Here is a 20,901-nt window from a genome sequence, read left to right as displayed (position 1 = left end):
GGTAGCAACTGCAGGCAGCACCTTCCATCCCTGCAGCTGAATGAGCAGAGATGCTGTCAATATTAAAATTTAGATATCTGGAGGAGAAGCCTTGTGAAGACGAAACTCAGACTTCCAAGCAGGGGTGCTGTGCCTGGCACTGGCATTTCTGAGCTCTTAAGACATGCCTATGGGCTGGACTCAGATTGAGGAGGGGACATCAGCTGGCTGGTGCTGATATGTCTAAGGCGGACACCATGCAGCTGGATCTGCCAGGGTTGGAAAACTGCAAACTGAATTCAGCTGTGACTGCAGGAGGAACTGCTGCTGCCCACATGAAGCAGCAAGGATGGGGTGACTCACAGGAGCAGGAAGCAGTCAGGAAGGAGCACATCCCTCCCCATAAGCACCCCCTATGGACACAGCCTATCATGGAGCCATCTATCAGGTTACTGTGAAGATTATGTGAGATGATCTATGCAGAGTACGTGGTGCAATGCCTTGCTGTACCACTAAGGAGATATTGATAACAATGATCACAGTTGTGGTGTGATGAAATTGCTGGGGGCACTGATTGCTTGCAGATAATGGTGGTAGCCCTTTTTAGAGGATGGTCAGGTTTGCTTCCCATCACAGACTCAGTAATGTCAAGGTTATAGTCACAAATTCTTTATTTTCAGTCTACCTTCATTGTTTTCAGGGATGCCATTTTTATACTATCACAGAACAAACAAAACTGACACATATTTTGTAATTTACAAAGCTGTAATTATCTACATTAGAAAGTTCTAGCATGTTCTCAATAGCCCCATGCTGCAGGTATTATCTGTGAGGGACCCATATTTCTGCTCCATTGAAGAAGTACAGTATATTGAAAATATTCCATTTTGTAAAGTGTAGGGAAGAGATGAGAAATAGATAACAAAACATTTCCTGGCCAAAAAGACATAGTGGAAGGGCATGAAAGCAGGAAATAAGTGGGCCAGTGTGAAGTCAGTAATTTTACAGCAGTGTTTTCCAAGATGTTATAAGGAACACTGGCCCTATGGGACGCTCCCTGATAATTCAGGAAATACTGCACACTAAATCCCATGGGACAGTCCCAATATACATTAGCTTCTTACAGGCTCTGAAAAGTCCTGCAGGAAAGAAGCCTATTATACTTTCTTTCACACCCAACTGGCCATAGAACACTTTGTAAAGTAGCTCCTGCTGTCATCTGTAGAACTAATATTCACAGAAACACAGAAGTGTGCTTTGGGAATCCATGGTTTAGAGAGTTTTTAGGGGTTGTGATGGAGCGAGAGGTGGCTGATGCACTGCCAGGGCTTTCAGTGTTAATCCCCTATTGGTGTCAGTGCACAGCAAGAGTATAAGGAAAGGAAGCAGAAGTCAAACAGACCAACGGTCATATCTGTTGCTAACTCTGAAAGAGGCTTTGGCTGGGCGTGGTGTGTCATGCCTGTAATACCAACATTCTGGGAGGCCTAGGTTGGCAGATTGCTGGAGCCCAGGAGTTCAAGACCAGCCTGGGCAACATGGCGAAACCTCTTCTCTACAAAAAAATATGAAAAAAATTAGCTGTGTGTTGTGGTGTGAGCCTGTAGCACCAGCAACTCTGGAGGTTAAAGCAGGTGGATTGATTGAGTCCGAAGGTCAAGGCTGCAGTGAGCCAGGATTGTGCTGCTGTGCTCCTGCCTAGGCAACAGAACAATACACTGTCTCAAGAAATAAAAAAAATTAAAAACAAAAATTAAAAAGGCTGATTGAATCTATATGTGGGACATCTTGACAGACTAATCACACCATGTCCTCCAAACCAGTAGACTTGAAATCTTTGCTCAATGTGTATTTAGAACAGAGGCCAAGCTCTGTATATTGTGATGGGCATGAGGCCTGCAGGCCTCTGCATGTTCAGTTGACCACTAGCATATGGTCAGCTGGCTTGGCTGGCTGGGTGGGTGTCTCTTCTTCCCCCACCATTCTTTGTGGGACTCATCAGAGAGAGCGGACAAGGCTTCTCTCAAAATTCTACGACGTAACTCCTGCCAGGCTGTTACGGTTGTTATACTGATGTGAAAGGACAGATTCCAAATTCCTTTGTAAACTGTAAATGCTATGAGCTGATTATTATTCCTGACCTAAACTGTGAGGTGAGGGATTAAACTGAGGGCTTGGCTTTTCCCACGAGATCCCTTTCTAATTTAGGCATCAGCTGGCACGTAGCAGGTGTTCAATAAAAGTATGAATGCAAGAATTGATTGCATCTGAATGATTTTCTTAATCCCATTTCTAAGGAAAACATTTTTTTGTTAATGTATATAAACACCAGAGCAAGAGTCTCTATGGATTGAATACTCGATGAACCACCTCTTTGGTTCACTTGCCAATTTCTATAATCTTTTGAATGTAAGAGACTTGAAAACATTTTTTGCATGCCAACATGTTCAGTTTTGACTAACCTGAATACTTTCTTCAACAGGGTGGAAAAGAGGACTCACCATTTGTAAATATAAATAAGAAATCCAGTCTTCAGGACGCTAATGTAAGGTCTGTTGCTTCTTGTCTGAATGGGAAAATGATTATTCTCTATATCATCATCTTTATCCTTGAAACATTGCTCATGAGGGCATTAGCTGATAAAATCAGAGGACAAATAAAACAGAATATGAGCCCAAAGCGATGGAAAAAACTGGCTTAACCAACTTTCTGCAAGCTTCAAAAATGCTGCTTATTCTCAGGTTTCAATATCTCTGCCTGCTGCATTAACAATGAAATCAATCACTTTGGGTTGTCACTCAAGCATGTAGACTTGACCTTGCCATCCCCCTGCTTAAGGTCCTTTCAAGGGTCCATTTACACTCAGAATGAAATCCCAACTCCTTAACAGAGTGCAGGAGGCCCTTCATGACCTGGCTTCTGCTCACAACTCCAGCTTGGCCTTGGCCCAGCTTCCCTTGGCACATTGATGTGCCCTGCCCGCTGAGCTGCTTGCCAGTGCTGGAGCCACATATGTTCCTTTTTAAAATTTATTTACTTGTTTTTATTGTTATTATTTTTTGAGATGGAATCTCTCTCTGTTGCCCAGGCTAGAGTGCAGTGGTGCGATCTCAGCTCCCTGCAACCTCCACCTCCTGGATTCAAGTGATTCTTATCCTCAGCCTCCTGAGTAACTGAGATTACAGGTGTGTGCCACAGTGCCCAGCTAATTTTTGTATTTTTAGTAGAGACGGGGCTACACCATGTTGGCCAGGCTGGTCTCGAACTTCTGACTTAAGTGATCCCCCACCTTGGCCTCTCAAAGTGCTGAGATTACAGGCATGAGCCACTGCACCAAGCCTATTTTTTATTTGTATAAATTTATGGGGTAGAAGTATAACTTGGATCTATGCATAGACTGCATAGTAGTTAAGTCAGGGCTTTTAGAATATCCATCACTCAAATAATGTACATTGCACCTATTAAGTAATTTCTCATCATTTGCCCTCCTCCTATTCCCTACACATGTTCTTTACAGCTTCCAGGCCACCACCACCCCAAACCCAGAGGAAGCCCTTCCTCCCCTGATCTCACAGAGAACGGAAGGAACTCTTTCCTTCTCAGCACAAGTGAGGGATAACCTATAGATCATGGCCTCATTGCCACCTGGTGGTTTACTAACACCAACAGGGTCTCCTTAGGGTAGCTTCCCAAAATGGGTCCAAGGACCACTGCATCAGAGTCTCTTGTTAAAAACACAGACTCATTGAGATATTATCTCATGCCAGTTAGAATGGCGGTCATTAGAAAATCTGGAGACAACAGATGCTGGAGAGGATGTGGAGAAATAGGATCATTTTTAGACTGTTGGTGGGAGTGTAAATTAGTTCAACCATCGTGGAAGACAGTGTGGCGATTCCTCAAGGATCTAGAAATAGAAATTCCATTTGACCTAGCAATCTCATTACTGGGTATATACCCAAAAGACTATAAATCATTCTATTATAAAGACACACACACAGGCATGTTCACTGTGGCACTGTTTACAATAGCAAAGACCTGGAACCAACCCAAATGTCCATCAACGATAGACTAGACGAAGAAAATGTGGCACATATACACCATGGAATACTATACAGCCATAAAAAACGATGAGTTTGTGTCCTTTGTAGGGACATGGATGAACCTGGAAACCATCATTCTCAGCAAACTGACACAAGAACAGAAAGTCAAACACCGCATGTTCTCACTTATAGGCAGGTGTTGAACAATTAGAACACTTGGACAAACAGAGGGGAGCATCACACACTGGGGTCCATTGGGGGCGCTACAGGAGGGATAGTGGGAGGAAGGGTAGGGGAGGGATAATGTGGGGAGAAATGTCAGGTATAGGTGATGGGTGGATGGTGGCAACAAACCACCTTGCCATGAATGTATCTATGCAACAATCTTGCATGATCTGCACATGTACCCCAGAATCTAAAGTACAATAAAAAAAAAAAAAACACAGACTCCTGGGTACTACTCCAGACCTTTTGCATCCTTCATGTGTATCTGTGTGGTGGCGGTTTGGTGGACACTGGTAGAGACAAGAATCATCACGTTAACAACCACCTGGGTGATGTAGAACCACTGCTCTAGGGAATTATGATGGTTGATGCCAAAAATAAAAGCTAACATTTCTCTACATCACCTTATGATTCCCAATCTGTGTTCTTGGTATAAATTTGTCTTACTCCAGAGATGCATACCCAGCTGCCTCTGGGACTTTTCAGAAACTTAATTCATCTATTCCCACCACACCCCACTAATCTTCACCTGTTTTCCACTCTTGGTCAATGGTATTATTACCTACCCCTCACCCAGGCTAAAAATTAAGTTTCACTTTTATCATTACTCAAGAATTTATGTCAGATAACCAATGGACCCTATTCAAAATAGTAATTTTAAGGAAATCTTTAACTCCTAGGAGTTAAAATCTGGGAGTCCTTGATTTTCTCCTACCTTATTCCCTCATCTAATTGGTCACCAAGTCCTGGCAATTTGACTTCATTGCAGCTTCCACATCCATCGTTTCCTCCTCTTGACTGTACCTTGAGCCCTCATTATCAGTATTCCAGGCTTACTGCTGCAACAGTCCTCTAGATGCTCCTGGCCTCCCTTTCACCTGGGCCCTCTTCATTGTTCTAAGGACTTTTCTAAAATGCAAATCTGACTATGCCACTCCTTTGCCTAAAACCTTTAGAGAGCTGAGGTCTATTGCCTTCAGGGTAGACTCCTCAGCCTCTCCTATGACCTGGCCTCGACTTTCCGTCCAGTCAAAACCCCTCTGCTCTTCCGCTGGGACCTCAGCAGACCCCTGCATTCAGCCAGGTCTCCACTCTGCCTCTCATCTTTGTGGTCTTCCCTCCACCTGGAAAGAGGAAACTCCTCTGCGTAGCTTTTCCTGATGCTGACCGTTCCACCCAAGAATATTCATTTGCTCCCCAAGACTGTATATTCTTCCAGGGACCATGTTTCCTTTACTTGGGAGTCGCAGCCTGAGGAAACCATGAGTGTGGAATGCATTGACTGAGATCCTCTATTTTCTCATTCATGTGTTTATTCAACATACTATTTTTTTTTTTTTTTTTTTTTTTTTTTTTTTTTTTTTTTTGAGACAGAGTCTCACTCTGTCACCCAGGCTGCGGTGCAGTGGCATAATCATGACTCATTGCAACCTCAACCTCCTGTGCTCAGGTGATCTTCCCACCTCAGCCTCCTGAGTAGCTGGGACTACAAGCACGCGCTACCATACCTGGCTAATTTTTGTATTTTTTGGAAAAATGGGGTATTATCATGTTGCCCAGGCTGGTTTCAAACTCCTGACCTCAAGTGATCTGTCCACCTCAGCCTGCTAAAGTGTTAGGATTACGGGTGTGAGCCACTGCACCCAGCCTCAACATGCATTTTTTAAAAAATGTATTTATTATGGTTTAACTTCTGGGGTGCATGTGCAGATCGTGCAGGTTTGTTACATAGGTAGACACGTGCCCTGGTGGTGGTTTGCTGCATCCATCTCCCCGTCATCTACATTAGGTATTTCTCCTAATGCTATCCCTCCCAATTCCTCCACCCCCTGCTATTCCTCCCCTAGCTCCCCACCCCCCAGGCTCTGGTGTATGATCAACATGCATTTATTAGACCCTGGTCACGTACTTATCACCGTATTGAGCCCTGACCCAGAAGTGTCAGTTGACTTGCTAGAGGTCCCTTTTAAGGACCTCAACTTGTTTTGACACCTTGTTGGTCTTAGGAGGTAATGTACTGATTTTTTTAGAAATTAAATTAGTCATGACCATTCCAAAAACGCATTAAAACGTTTCCTTAAAATTATTATCTTGAGTAGCGTACATTGGCTATCTGGCATCAATTCTTGAGTAAAGATAAAAGTGAAACTTAATTTTTAGCATTTTCACACATACGTGAAATTAAAATGTGTTACGGCAAGTCCTAAAGGTCTTCTGACTATGTATTTTTCACATAAAATATAGTATGGTTCTTTATCTTTTTTAAAAAAAAATATATAGTCTGTGCTATGTTTAAAATAAAATAGCTACCAGATTACTTGGAATTAAAAACAGGTTATGCTTAGGTTTCTCTTCATTTTACCGGCAAAATCTGGTTATGAACCAAATGCTCAATCTGGTTCACCTCTCATATTGGGGTGCAGGGGTGGCTGTTTTGGGGCAGAGAAATTTTATTTGGTACCTCAATTATGTTTAGTTCTCCCACTTGCTATATTTTCTTCCCTATGGCTTTTTTTTCTTACTGTTTGGATTTTCTATGGTTTTTAAAAATGTATTATAATTATTAACTAAGTAGAAAGGCCAAAAAAAACCCCAGATTTCTTGACTGTCAATGTTATTAAGGTGTGAATTAACTGAGAAAGCAGTCCCTAAGGCAAAAGCAAGACCGTAAACCTGTTTTGATGGTGTCCTTCTGTTTTTCGGTGTGTCTCTAGAAGTCCTATTCCCATTCGTGTGGAAACTACCCAGCCAGCTGCGGAAAAGCCGGAAATCAAGCCTCCTCGAGTGAGGAAGTTAACAAGACAGTATAGTTTGTGAGTTCTGTACTGCAGCTTTTTCAATTATAGCAACTGTGATGACTACACGTTTAGGTACAAATGCTTCTTAGCCCCTCTGATTAGTTCCAGGGAGCCAGCTCCCAAATTCCATTTATTTCCAATTTAGGTAATAATGGGACTAGCCCTTTCTCCCTGAAAACCTTACATAGTTGGTATAAGGATTCATTGTTGACTACTGTGTAATAAATTACTCCCAAACTTAGTGTCCTAAAATAATCCACCTTTATCACCTCACAGTTCCTGTGGAGTGGGGGTTGGGGCACGACTTAGCTGGGTCTTCTGTGTTCGGGGCTCTTACATTCAAGGTGTCAGGGCTGCGGTCTCATCTGTAGGCTCATTCTTAGTTGCTGACAGGGATCAGGTCCTCAAGGACTGTTGGACAGAGGTTGCCCTCAGTCTGTAGTCACTTAGGTCTCTCCAGCTGTCTCTATCAGCGAAAGCACACAAGAAGAGCCAGAGAGAGTGCCAGCAAGGCAAAGGCACAATCTTTTATAACCTATGCACAGCACTGACATCCCATCGCTTTTTTTTTTTTTTTTTTTTTTTTTTTTTTTTTTGAGACAGACTCTCACTCTGTCACTCAGGCTGGAGTACAGTAGTGCGATCTTGGCTCACTGCAATCTGCCTTCCAAGTTCAAACAATTCTCCTGCCTCAGCCTCCCAGGTAGTTGACATTACAGGTGTGAGCCACCATGCCTGGCTGATTTTTGTACTTTCAGTAGAGACAGGCTTTCTCCATATTGGCCAGGCTGGTCTAGAACTCCTGACCTCAAGTGATCTGCCCACCTCGGCCTCCAAAACTGCTGGGACGCATGTGTGAACCACCATGCCTGGCCCCCATCACTTTTGCCATATTCTGTTAATTAGAAGCAAATCCCTATGCCCAGCCCACACTCAAGGGGACGGATTATACAGGGCATGATTACTAGGATGGGGATGATTGCAAGCAGCATCAGAAGCTACCTTCCACAGCATATCCGTGAAATGGCAGCCCTGTCTGTCAACACAGCCAAAGCTAATCATGGAGCTTTAGGAGGAGCCATTTCCCAAAGTGTCCCAGAACCACCAGGGCCCATGTACACCTGACTGTTCTAGGCATCTTTGGGGAATAGTAAAGTGACTTTGACAATTCCCATCCAAAGACTCACAGTTTATTAGAGGGAAAGACAGGAGTCACAGATAATTATAATCCAATGCAGAAAGGTAACTGCTGTCATAAGGGTGGGGAGTACTAGCAATAGTTGTAGTACTGATCACAATGGTAGTTCACATTTCTTTTTCTTTTTCTTTTTCTTTTTTCTTTCTTTTTTTTTTTTTTTTGAGAGGGAATCTCGCTCTGTCACTCTGTCACCCAGGCTGGAGTGCAGTAGCACAATCTTGGCTCACTGCAACCTCCGCCTCCTGGGTTCAAGCAATTCTCCTGCCTCAGCCTCCCAAGTAGCCAGGATTACAGGTGCCCGCCACCATGCCTGGCTTATTTTTTGTATTTTTAATAGAGATGGGGATACACCATGTTGGCCAGACTGGTTTCAAACTCCTGACCTTCGGTGACCCACCTTGGCCTCCCAAAGTGCTAGGATTATAGGCGTGAGCCACCACGCCCAGCCTGCAGTTCCCATTTCTTGACCTTAGCTATGGCATGGGGTACAGTGCCTAGATGTGTCATTGGACAGAGAGGAACTGCAGGGGGATCCTGGACGAATGGAAAGCATGGGGGCTTTGGAGTTGGAAAGGCTTCTGTTAGGGCTCTGGCTAGTTTACAGTGATAAGCACTTAGAAAAATGACTCTTTGATCCTCTCTTCCTTCCTCTGTAAAACGTGTGAGATAATACCTGCCTCTGAGGAGGGTTTGTTTTTGTTTTTTGAGATGGAGTTTTGCAGTTGTTGCCCAGGCTGGAGTGCAATGGTGCGATCTCAGCTCACCGCAAATCCCCCTCCTGGGTTCAAGCAATTCTCTTGCCTCAGCTTCCCAAGTAGCTGGGATTGCAGGCATGTACCACCATGCCTGGCTAATTTTGTATTTTTAGTAGAGACAGGGTTTCTCCATGTTGGTCAGACTGGTCTCAAACTCCCGACCTCAGGTGATCCACCCACCTCGGCCTCCCAGAATGCTGGGATTACAGGCATGAGCCACCATGCCTGGCCGCCTCTGAGGAGTTTTGTGGGGTTTAACATGAGAGAATGTGGATAAAGCCCCAATGCCCTGGCCATTAGATGAGGTCCCCTTTCTTTCTTCTCTAGGATCTGGAAGCTTCTGAGGAAAGATGGAATTTAGGAGATATCCAGAGTGTAAAACGTAGGACAGGGAATGGGATTCTGGATATAACAGCCATCTCAGGTCTGCCATTTATACCTGTGAAAAGGAAAAGAGGTGTATATGGGTGATACTAAGGGAGACATACCCCACCTCATTATCCTTCATAGAAACTTCTGGTCAGCTGCATTTCCTAGGAAAGCCAAAACGAGTAAAGGTCAAATAATTAACAGTCCTAGTGATCTCTGGGGGACAGTTAAGCCACAACAGTTTGCTTCCCTCAAGGATAAAGCTGGCAGAGCTTGCCATTCCTTTCACATTTCAAAACTCAAAATATTATTATCACTCATTTGAGAGATATAATCACGTTTGAAATACTGACTGACTGATATATAACCTGGAAGGAAAGAAAATTTCACTAACTCACCAAACTCACTTTTTTTTTTTTTTTTTTGGATAGAGTCTCACTCTGTCACTCAGGCTGCACTGCAGTGGTACAGTCTTGGCTCACTGCAGCTTTCACCTCCTGGGTTCAAGTGATTCTCCAGTCTCAGCCTCCCCAGTAGCTCGTACTATGGTGCGTGCCACCATGCCCAGCTAATCAAACTGGCTATTTTAAGGACACTACTTTTCAAACGTTGAGCTTTACCTGTATATTTCTTAAGCTGCCCCAAAGTATTCTGCTTTGAAAATCAAAGAATGGCAGTATTTTTCCTATAGTAGAAAATAGCAACATTCATGGATGAGATTTTTCTCAGTGTTAAGTTTTTGTCCCATAAAGAGTTCTTGAATCCTTGACAGTGGTTGCCACTCATTTGCCCATCTTTTTATCATTAAAAAAATTTTTTTTAGGCAAAGTCTTGCTCTGTCACCCAGGCCAGAGTGCAATGGTGCAATCTCAGTTCACTGCAACCTCTGCCTCCTGGGTTCAAGTGATTCTCCTGCCTCAGCCTCCCAAGTAGCTGGGATTATAGGTGTGCACCACCACGCCTGGATAATTTTTGTATTTTTAGTAGAGAAAGGGTTTCACTATGTTGGCCAGGCTGATCTTGAACTCCTGACCTCAGGTGATCCACCCTCCTCGGCTTCCTAAAGTGCTGGGATTACAGGCATGAGCCACCATACCCAGCTTTTTCCCATCTCTTTAACTTTCTGATATTGATAAAGTTGGCACATCGTCAAGGAATATAGATGGGAAAACTCAGATTTCTGCTTATCTGGAAAATATTTTTTTGCATCATCGTTTTTGAGATACAGATTTGTGTGCACACATAAACCTTTTGGCTGTTGTAATATTCCTAGTTCCTAGGCTGGAATAAGGTGTAGTCAGATTTTAGTTGCTCTGCCAAAAGCATTGTAGCATTCAGGTGCTGTGAAAAAGCCTTCAAACGACTGCTTTTTTTTTTTTAAAGATACAAACAAAAATCTCAGCCACATTCTCTCCTGGAAATATGACAAAGAGGGCAAATGTGACTGCTGCATGCAGTGAGAAGGGAGCAGAGAAGTTCTACAGAGAGAAGGCAGGCGAAAAAGTCTTTTTTGGGGGATGGAATCTCACTCTGTCACCCAGGCTGAAGTACAGTGGCACAATCTTGGCTCACTGCAAACTCCACCTCCTGGGTTCAGGTGATTCTTCTGTCTCAGCCTCTTGAGTAGCTGAGACTACTGGAGTGGGCCACCATGCCTAATTTTTGTATTTTTAATAGAGATGGGCTTTCACCATATTGGCCAGGCTGGTCTTGAACTCCCGATCTCATGATCCACCTGCCTCAGCCTCCCAAAGTGCTGGTATTACAGACATGAGTCACTGGGCCTGGCCAGTTCTTTTTTTTTTTAGACAAGGCCTCACTCTGTTGCCCAGGCTGGAGTACAGTGGTCAATCACAGCTCACTGCAGCCTCAGGTAATCTAGCTCAAGTGATCCTCCCACCTCAGACTCCCAAGAAGCTGGAACTACAGGTGTGTGCCACTACATCCAGGTAATTTTTATATTTTTTGTAGAGACGAGATTAGACCGTGTTGCCCAGACTGGTCTGAGACTCCTGTGCTCAAGCAGTAGCCTGCCTCGCTCTCACAATTACAGGCATGAGGCACTCTACCCAGCTAAAAGTGTCATTTTTATATTGATACCAGCTAGTATGTTTAGAAATTATGAGTTATTTATTTTTTCAGAAATATAACTTCACTGTTTATTTAAACATAGTGTAGAAGTCTTAAAAAATTCAATGGTGTTCACTTTGGCGGTACATATGCTGATACAGAGAAGAGTAACATAGCCTCCTTGAGCAGGGATGACATGGAAATTTGTGAAGTGTTTCATATTTTAAAAATTTTTAATTAAATAGTAGAGTATTTATAAGTTAATTTAAAAATTTAAAGAAAGAAAAAAATGTAAATAGGGAAGACAGAAGAGAAAAGTAGCCAATTCCCCAGAATCAAAAATAACCAGGGTTCACAGTTGATGACTGTTACATTAGACAAGTTTGTATGCTTACATATTGTTAAAATAGAAAGAAACAACTTCAAAGCAGAAATAAATCTGTATGTAAAATTTTACTCATTAAAGTACTGTTTTGTGCCTTTATCATGAATTTACCTCAGAAACAGGTAAAATTGGAAGACTTACTGAATTTTAGAGGTACGCTTCTTGGCCGTAAGATCTAAACTAAAACAAAAGATTATAAAAACCATTATGAATTTGGAGTCTTTTTCAATTTTAGACAGTATCACTTGACTCTCTTCTATGAAAGATGAACTATGTTTTTTTATGGCCTTTTATATAAAACTAAGTAATAATAACTATGCTATTGAGGTGATTTTTTTTTTTTTTTTTTTTGAGACAGAGTATCGCTCTTGTTACCCAGGCTGGAGTGCAATGGCGTGATCTCGGCTCACCGCAACCTCCACCTCCTGGGTTCAAGCAATTCTCCTGCCTCAGCCTCCCGAGTAGCTGGGACTACAGGCGTGCACCACTATGCCCGGCTAATGTTTTGTATTTTTAATAGAGACGGGGTTTCACCATGTTGACCAGGATGGTCTCGATCTCTTGACCTTGTGATCCACCTGCCTCAGCCTCCCAAAGTGCTGGAATTATAGGTGTAAGCCACGGCCTGCCTGAGGTGATAATTTTTTAAATGAGGTAAAAAGAAATTTTAACCCTCCTTATCCACTTAACTAGCCATGTGACCTTGAGTAAATAATTTCACAATCAGCTGCTAAATATCATCTGATTCTCTGAAAAATGGAGATCATAATAAGACAGGGTTGGTGTGAAAATTAAGTGAGTGAATGAACATGTAACCTATCTGACCTCTGTCATTTGTATGGATCCAGATACTTAGTGTATTATTAATTTTTCCACATACTTATTCGATTTTCACCTTTCCCCCTTTTTAGTAATGAATCCTAAGTCCTCCTCTTGAGGCTTCTCTTTAGATTATTTAGAATAATCTAAAACCTCTCAGGGTCCCCTCACTCAATCTCATCCACTCTGCAGCTGTGTCCTATGGCCACATGTTCCCACGTGGCCCAGTGCCAGGCTGATGCCTTCCTAGTGATTCTGCACAGGCCGCAATGGTGCCCACCTACCATGAGTCTTGAATCTACACTCTTGAGCTCAGCCATCATTCTAAAACACAACCCCTATGCAAAGGTGGCTCCAGAAGTTCTGCATGGCAGATCCTTAAGGATGATGTGCCTGGAGTCCCCAGTGCCACCCTCAAAGTACAGAGTCAAACAGATATGTGTACACCCATGTTCATGGCAGCATTATTTATGATAGCCAAAAGAATGGAAACAACCCAATAGATGAATGGATAAACAGAATGTGGTATATCCATAGAATGGAATTTTCAGTATCATAAAGACAAATGAAATTTTGATATATGCTACCATGTGGATGGACCTTAAAAATATTATGGTGACTGAAATTAACCAGGCACAGAGGAACACAGAGTGTGTGATTCCACTTATATGAGGTTCCTAGAATAGACAAATTCACTGGGACAGAAAGTGGAATCAATGTCCCCAGAGGTTGCAGGGAGGGACATGGGGAGTTATCGCTCAATAATAATACAGAGTTTCCATTGTCACTGATGAAAAGGTTTTGGGGATGGATAGTGGTGATGGTTGCACAATATTGTTAATGTATTTAATGCCACTGAATTGTATATTTATAAGCAGTTAAAATGATAAATATCATATTGTATATATTTTACCACAAACACAAAACAAAACAACACCCTGGCAAATGACAGAAAATTCAGCTCAAATTTGCTCTGGCAAAAAAGTCAGAGTATTGGATCCTGTAAACTGGACATCTGGTGGACATCTGTCCCTGGCCTTCCCACCCTGCCCATCTTCCTTCCACTCCTCACAGCCTGTTTATTTTTGTAATGAGCAGAGCTTCATGTGCTTTTAGTAACCGCAGTGATGAAGACGACCTCCCCCCAGACCTGGCCGAGGCAGTGGGAGTGACCACAACTACAACCACAAACACCACAATCGCCGCCACACAAGTCTCTGTGCCGCTGCCGTCCCCCAAGGTCCAGAAAGTCAGCTCGCCTCACATGTCGGAAGGCAAAGGCCAGCTGTCCCCCAGGGCCAAGGTATTGGGGGTGGAAAGCCCAGGGGAGCAGCCACACTTGCTGGGAATTCAGTATCAGTTTACTGAGTGGCATCTGAGGCATGCATTTAAATTTTGCATCATCAAGTGTGTGTACTTGTAAAACAACAACAATAACCAGAACATGTTTTATATAGCTTGTCCCCCAAATACAGGCCAACCATTTGCAAGAGACTGAGTGAAATATAAAATCAGTTCATTGTGCTTTAATTGCATTGTAAGAGATTGTTGAGGGCAGTTTTGATTTAGAATCTCATCTCTATCATAAACTATTAGTCCACTGTAAAGATAGATAGAAATCATTCCTTCCAACCATAGTGAACAGTTTGGAGGAGCAAAATCATAGAAATGTCCCCATTCCTTTCCTTATGTCAGATAGCTGGTGTTAGTTTGAAAATAGGATTTTTTTTTTTTTTTTTTTTTGAGACAGAGTCTCACTCTGTGGCCAGGCTGGAGTGCAGTATCACGATCTCAGCTCACTGCAGTCTCTGCCTCCTGGGTTCAAGTGATTCCTCTGCCTCAGCCCCACAAGTCACTGGGACTACAGGTGCGTGCCACTACACCCGGATAACTTTTGTATTTATAGTAGAGACGGGGGTTTCACCATGTTGGCCAAGCTAGTCTCGAACTTCTGACCTCATGATCCACCCACCTCAGCCTCCCAAAGTGCTGGGATTACAGGTGTGAGCCACCACACCCAGCTGAAAATAGGAAATATTATTCCATTTGCTGGTTTGAAATTTCAGGAAATTGCCTGAGATGTGAATGAGCGATGACAAAGGCTTTACACAAGATGTTTCCCTTGGTTTTCTTTGAGAGACCTCTGGCTACGATCACTCTGTTGCAATTGCTCCAAATACAGTTGAACCTATTGCTGTCCAAGTGGATACAAGTCAGAGGTTGCAGTGGTCCGTGCAACTACACGGAGAAAATGTGCAGGCATCAGGCAGGTGCTCTGAAGGCAAGAGTGGAGCTCCAGAGGCTGTTCCCAGCTCTTCCATTCATAAGCCACATCAGTCATTTCCAAAACCCTTATTTCTTCAAGCCTCAGTTTCTTCCTCCTAAAAATGAGAGTAAGATCTGCTATCTTGCCCTGGCTGACATCAGGTTCAGTGGATGTTAAAGTACTCATGCAAACTGAATGCCTGAGGCTTTTGCAGCTTCCGGAATCACAGTTCCTGGTAACAGCTAAAGGATAATGGTCCAGGCCCACCTCCTGCATAACCAAGGCCAGTCTTCCACCTGGTCCCTTCCCTGGGTGTCTCTGGAAATATCACTGCTTAGTGTTCTGCACAGACACCTGGCTGGAGCCCTCAGCCAGCAGCTGGCCAAGACCAAGGATCTCTGCATTTCTATAGCTCACCTCCTTGCGTCTGAGGCTGGATTATCCTCCACTCTGTGGAGACCCCTGTACAGCTTTGTCTCAAGTGTGGACTCAGGCTTCTACCGCATAACCCACGCTGTGGTTAAAACCAGGCTGAAAGAAACATTGGCAAAACAGATGAGAGTTGGGGTGGCATGGACAGGACGAAAGTGGCATCCTACCAAAGGCCATAGGGCTCCCTCTCCTGGCCATCTCTCTCCTTGGGGCCTGGCTTGCCCCACATTGATGGGTCTTATTTTTTCTCCTTTTAAAGATCTCGAGGCTATACATGCAGCTAAGACCCCAGAGCAGAAGGACAAACTGTTTTCCAAAAGCAAACAACATAACATTCCACGTGCCATCACCTGCCATAAAGACCATTGCTCTTAGTGCGCAGATTGGTTTAGCTCCTGGAGGACCCTGGATTTGATCCTCTTAATCTAGGACAAAATCTTTGCTCTCTCTTTATATATTTGGAGGCCTCTTTAAAGGTTTTTCTCCAAAAGACCAGTTAAAGAGCTCTAAGAGTACTTAAGAGAAGCTGCCTGCAGCTCTGAAAGGGACAGTTCCTCACCCGCTGCCTACTTCTACTTACGAAGTATGCAGAAAAATACTGGGGTTCAGTCTCCACATTTTGTGCACGCTTGGCTGGGGAAATACAAGGGGATTGTCACGCTAATGAGATCAGTGTAGAGGAGAGGCTGGGAACCTCTGTCTTTTCTGGTGACCTTCATCCTCAATGCAGTGCAGTCTCTAACCAGGAGTGTTTTTGTCTGTCTTCCTAGAGCCCCTCTGACCGAGGAGGTGCCTTTACCTTGGAGCCAGGTGATCTTCTGATGGATTTCACAGAAGCCACTCCTCTGGTAAACTTCCTATTTTGCTAAAACCAGAAAAGCCACAGACCATAGAAACATCTTGGCAGTGGGACGGATGGACAGAGGTGGGCATTGCTGTGGAGGAGCCTCTTCCTCTTGTTGGAGGCTCAGGGATCAGCTTTCATCCAGGGGTCAGGCACTGTGGGTCCCTCCACCTCTAGAGACCTTAAGGGAGGAAGGAGTGCTCCCTTTGCTCCGAGGGTAGTTGTGGGAGGCCTAATGTGCCTTTCTACTGCACTTCAAGTGTTATAGGGCTCGTCAGTGCTTTGATCTCGGCTTCTTGGCTTCCTGGACCACACCCTACATGCCCACCCGTGGAGAATCTCTTGCTGTTGCTTCCAACAATCCATCTGGTCTGAAGCACTGGCTTGAGGCCACATCCCAGCTTTCCAGGTCCCTCGTACCACCCACCATCTTCCATCCTCTGCATACGGGTCTCTCCTTAGGTGAGAAACCCTTTTGAGGGGACAGAACACCAAATCACAAGTCACAGAGGCCAAACCTGGCTCCAGTGTCTGTTCCCCTTTTTAAGGTCCTTGTCATTGGATAGTCACCTTGTCCAATGACTCCCCTTGTCCAATGACAAGATCCTTGTCATTGGCCAGTCACTGCCCCAACTTCTAGAAAAGAAGGATGTCACTGTTTGCCCTGTCTGCCTCATAGGAGTGCTGTAAGGATCACAAGAGAGAGAGTCCTCCGGGAATAGAAAGCAGCACAGAAATGTGCAAGGAATTATTCCCAGTATGAGATGACCCAGGCACATTTGGATATGCCTTTCTCTGAGCTCAGCCTAATACCTGAGTATACTTGAGCTTGAATCACAATCCACAAACATGGACTGGGAGTCAGATTTCCAGCCAAGTCAAAAAATGTCTCCTGAGAGTCGACTGTGTGCCCAGCTGAGTGCTAGGCTTTTGGGGCGGAGAGGGCAGCTAAGGCGGCAGGGGAAGTGAGGTTGACGAGCGGCTACCAGTGATGTGAGAGCCACACAGAAGATGCTCAGGGAGAAGCCAGAAGTGGGAGGCATTCAGGGACAGCTTGCTGGAGGAGGAGGGGGGTGGATGGGGAGGATCCTGGAAGGTTTCAAGAGAGGACAAATGGGGCAAAGCGCTGCCAGGCTTTAGGAATGATCACCATTCCTTGTCAGCTGGCACGCGGAAATCACGTGTACACCTGTCTTCCTCATCTGGAGAGTTGGGACAGTCTAAGAGCTTTCAGGCAGCAGTCTTGGATAAACAGCTGATAGCTGACCATGGGTGACCCCTGCTCTGGGAACCTTCAGAGTTACCCCCTGCTGTGTTCCAGTAAACGTAGCAGAGTTATTCATGGCCTTCTTGTTAGACGATTTGCCAAGATTGTTCACAGATGGAAGGGCCCTTCTCCCCTGCCTTTCAAGTAGGGGAACCCAGAAACAGAGGGCCTTCACACATCACTTTGGTAGATGGGAATGTGAGTCCCAGTTAGGGGGTCATCGTGTGGGGCAAAGCTGGAGCCGGGACCCAGGTGTCCTTGCTCCTCTCTGGTGCACTGTGCGTCCTGTTGGGCTCCATCTGGTCTCTTCTTTAGGGACTTGCCACTTAGGAAAAAAGCAATTCCTGGAAGAAGGGCTTCATTTCAAGCACAACTGAGACTGGGAAAGATGAACAAGGAGCGTGGAAGAAGGGACAGCAGGTTAGGTGGCCTGGGCCTGGTGCTACGTCAGTGTCCCAGCTGAGCATCCCAACGGAGGCCTGACGTCCCAGGAAGGCCTTCTTGTGGGAGATGGAAGCCCAAGCAGCAGTCTGAGCACAGCCTGGCTGAAAGGCAGCGTTCCCCAAAGGGATCCGAGAACGCCTAGGATGTAACTCGAGGTCCTATGAAGGTAAAAGGAGGAGAAGACTAAGTTCCAAGAGTCACATTGAGAAAAACGTGTCTGGCAAAAATAGGAGCCAGTGGAGGAAGATAACTCTTGGAGTTAGACTTGTGGGCAACTTCCAGGCTGCTGAAACACGCTGCAATGACTTCTGTAGAGTTCATGTGAACTGCTGCTGCTGTGGGACTCAGTGACTAACCCTGGCTGGGGACCCTGGGGTGCTGGGGTTTTACAGTATAAATAGGAGTGAAGAAAGTGGACCAAGACAGTCTATGTAGAAATCGCAGCATGGACAGATTAAAGGACCTGGCAGGTCTGAGCATCAGGGTCAGTTTCCAAAAACATACATGGTGGCTTTGACAAGCGTGATGAGATTCCCTTAGAGATCATCATGTTGCAGGCCAGCTTGTAGATTTAATTACTTATAAATTTAAATGGTCCTTTCTTTGTTTGAACCTAACAAGCTGAGATTAGAAAGGAAGCAGCACCTGGCAGGGAATCAGAGATGCCGTGATCTGAGGGGCGAATGCCTGCCAAATGACTGTCCAGCCTCCGCTTGACCCTTTCAGTAACAGGAAGCTCATTCCCTCTCCCTGAGACATGCTGGTCATATCTCAGGGTACCTCTGACTTAGCTATGAAACAGTTGTAGGCCTGTTTTCACTGCAAAGGCATGGGACAACTGAGATACAACCACCACTTCACAGCTGAAGTTTGCAGTGACTGTGTGTCCTCGGAATAAAGCATCCTTTGAGGCATGAGTGCGTATATGCAGGCCTCAGGGAGGAGGTGTCCTGGGCATCTGGCTTTTTGGCAAGAGCTCCCTCCATTTTGGGCTTTCCTTGGTACCATGGGCCTTGTTCTTACTTTGTTCCAGAATCCTGTTTCCGTGAGTGCCAAAGGGTCCCAGAGGGGAAGAGGAGACTCCAGCAGTCTGCTTCTCCCTTTGGTCCTCTTCCCTCTGTCTCCTTCCCCCAGCATCAGAAATGTAAGCAGCAGCCTTCCCACCTATTGGTAGGGTGATGGGGAGGTCTCTATTTTAGGGGACCAGGCCTACCTCCACAAGTCCATGTCTTGGACACTGTGGCTGAGGGCTACACAGGGGCTTCCTTATCCATGGGAGGAAGGAGCCAGAAGTAGAGGGAGGCGAGAGCAACCCCCATGCCTGATTTGTGACCAGGGCTTCCTCAACTATCTGGCCTATCAGCTGGAACAATGCCTTGGGACCTTCTTCTCTATTCCTTCACACACAGATGGGAAAACCAAGCTCAGACAGGGGCAGACGCTCGTCCTAGAGCACACAGCAAGTGTGTGTCAAAGCCAGTTCTTGAATCTAGATGCTGGGCTGCCATTCCAGTGTCAGATGGCCCAAGCCAGGCTATGTCGCTCTCTTTCTCTGTTAGCAAGTCCCCTCTCTCAAAGCGGGTCAGATGCCCTGGCCTTCGCCTGGGCTGTAGGATATCCCTGGGACCATCTCCAAGCTGTCAGCCCAGGTTTGGTCCTCGGTGTTGCTGAATGGAGCATGAGGATGGGAGGTGCGCAGGTGCCTTGGTCTAAGAGACTCAGCCTGGAGGAGCTGTGGTTATTTTGCCAGCAGTCCTGCACGCTTCACCTCCAGCCGCTCTCTCTGAGCCTTCCCATCAGCATTTCCTGCTGAAGAGGAAGCAGCACTTGACAGGTATAAATATCAGAACTTCCCGAGTGCTACTCATCACATGGGCAGTGAATTACCCCTCCTGGGTGAATACTTTTTTCATGCAGTCATTTCCCAAGCTGACAGCCTGTCTCTAGCCCCCTGCCTCCTACTGGCTGAGACTCCTGAGGTCCCACCACCATCCCGGTCCCTAGGCCCAGTGCTGGGCCAACAGGGAACTGGAGATCTTGCCTTCTTCAACAACGTGCCACCAAGACACTGTCAGAACTAGCGTAACGCTAGCCAGGCGTGATAGTATGCGCCTATAGTCCCAGCTACTCAGGAGGCTCAGGTAGGAGAATCACTTGAACCCGGAAGGTGGAGGTTGCAGTGAGCTAAGGTAGCACCACTGCACTCCAGCCTAGGCAACAAGGTGAGAGTCCATCTCAAAAACAAAGCCAGGCTCACTCAGTGGCTCATACCTGTAATCCTAGCGCTTTGGGAGACCTAGGTGGGTGGATCACCTGAGGTCAGGAGTTCAAGATCAGCCTGACCAACATGGTGAAATCCGCATCTCTACTAATAATACAAAATTAGCGGGGCACAGTGGTGGCAGGTGCCTGTAATCCCCCAGGAGACTGAGGCTGAGGCAGGAGAATCGCTTGAACCCAGGAGGCGGAGGTTGCAGTGAGCCGAGATCGCGTCACTGCACTCCACCCTGGGTGACTAGAATGAAACTCCGTCTCCAAAAAATTAAAATTAAAAAAAAAATAGCGTAACTGTTATCACTCTTATCACTCTTGATTCTTGTGGCCAGTCTCTGTGTGGAGTGGTTTTCAGAGAGGCACAGTCCAGCAAACCAAGAGCAACAAAAAGGTTCAATCTGGAACAGGCGTCTCTCAAGAAATCATTAAAGAATATTAAATTAACACCTCCTGTAACACATCTTGAATCTCTTTTTGCCTTTTCCTTTATTCTCTTACATTCCTGCCTGACTCCAGGAACTTTCATTCTCAAACTTTGCACACACACACACACACACACACACAACACTCTTTCTAACTTTGCTTTTGTAGCTTTCTCCTGCTCCTTTTCCCAAACCTTTTCTGCTCTAATCCCCAGCTCTTTTATTAGGTAGCTCAATTTAGCAGTCTTAAGCCTTAGAACCTTCACAGCTTCATGTCTTTCCATTTCCGATTCTGCCTCAGAGTTCGTCAT

The 20,901-nt window shown here is 45.2% G+C and overlaps 1 protein-coding gene across 5 annotated transcripts in view; it reads left to right on the top strand.

Annotated features, from left to right (window-relative positions):
• The window catches only part of EPB41L4B (erythrocyte membrane protein band 4.1 like 4B), a 163,193-nt gene that overhangs the window by 123,693 nt on the left and 18,599 nt on the right, over nt 1-20,901 (top strand). For 2 of the 5 annotated variants that reach the window (XM_074395140.1, XM_074395143.1), the window contains exons 19-23: nt 2,462-2,529; nt 6,962-7,060; nt 13,758-13,944; nt 14,392-14,508; nt 16,110-16,187. In XM_074395140.1, coding sequence (XP_074251241.1) covers nt 2,462-2,529; nt 6,962-7,060; nt 13,758-13,944; nt 14,392-14,508; nt 16,110-16,187 — 549 coding nt within the window. The remainder of the gene's footprint in view (nt 1-2,461; nt 2,530-6,961; nt 7,061-13,757; nt 13,945-14,391; nt 14,509-16,109; nt 16,188-20,901) is intronic. The other 3 variants (XM_074395142.1, XM_010335985.3, XM_039475092.2) reach the window with 3 other exon arrangements.

This window comes from Saimiri boliviensis, chromosome 2, assembly GCF_048565385.1.
Source record: "Saimiri boliviensis isolate mSaiBol1 chromosome 2, mSaiBol1.pri, whole genome shotgun sequence".
NCBI lineage: Eukaryota > Metazoa > Chordata > Mammalia > Primates > Cebidae > Saimiri > Saimiri boliviensis.
Note: the sequence above shows the minus strand (reverse complement) of the source record. Positions and strands in the feature narration are given on the sequence as shown.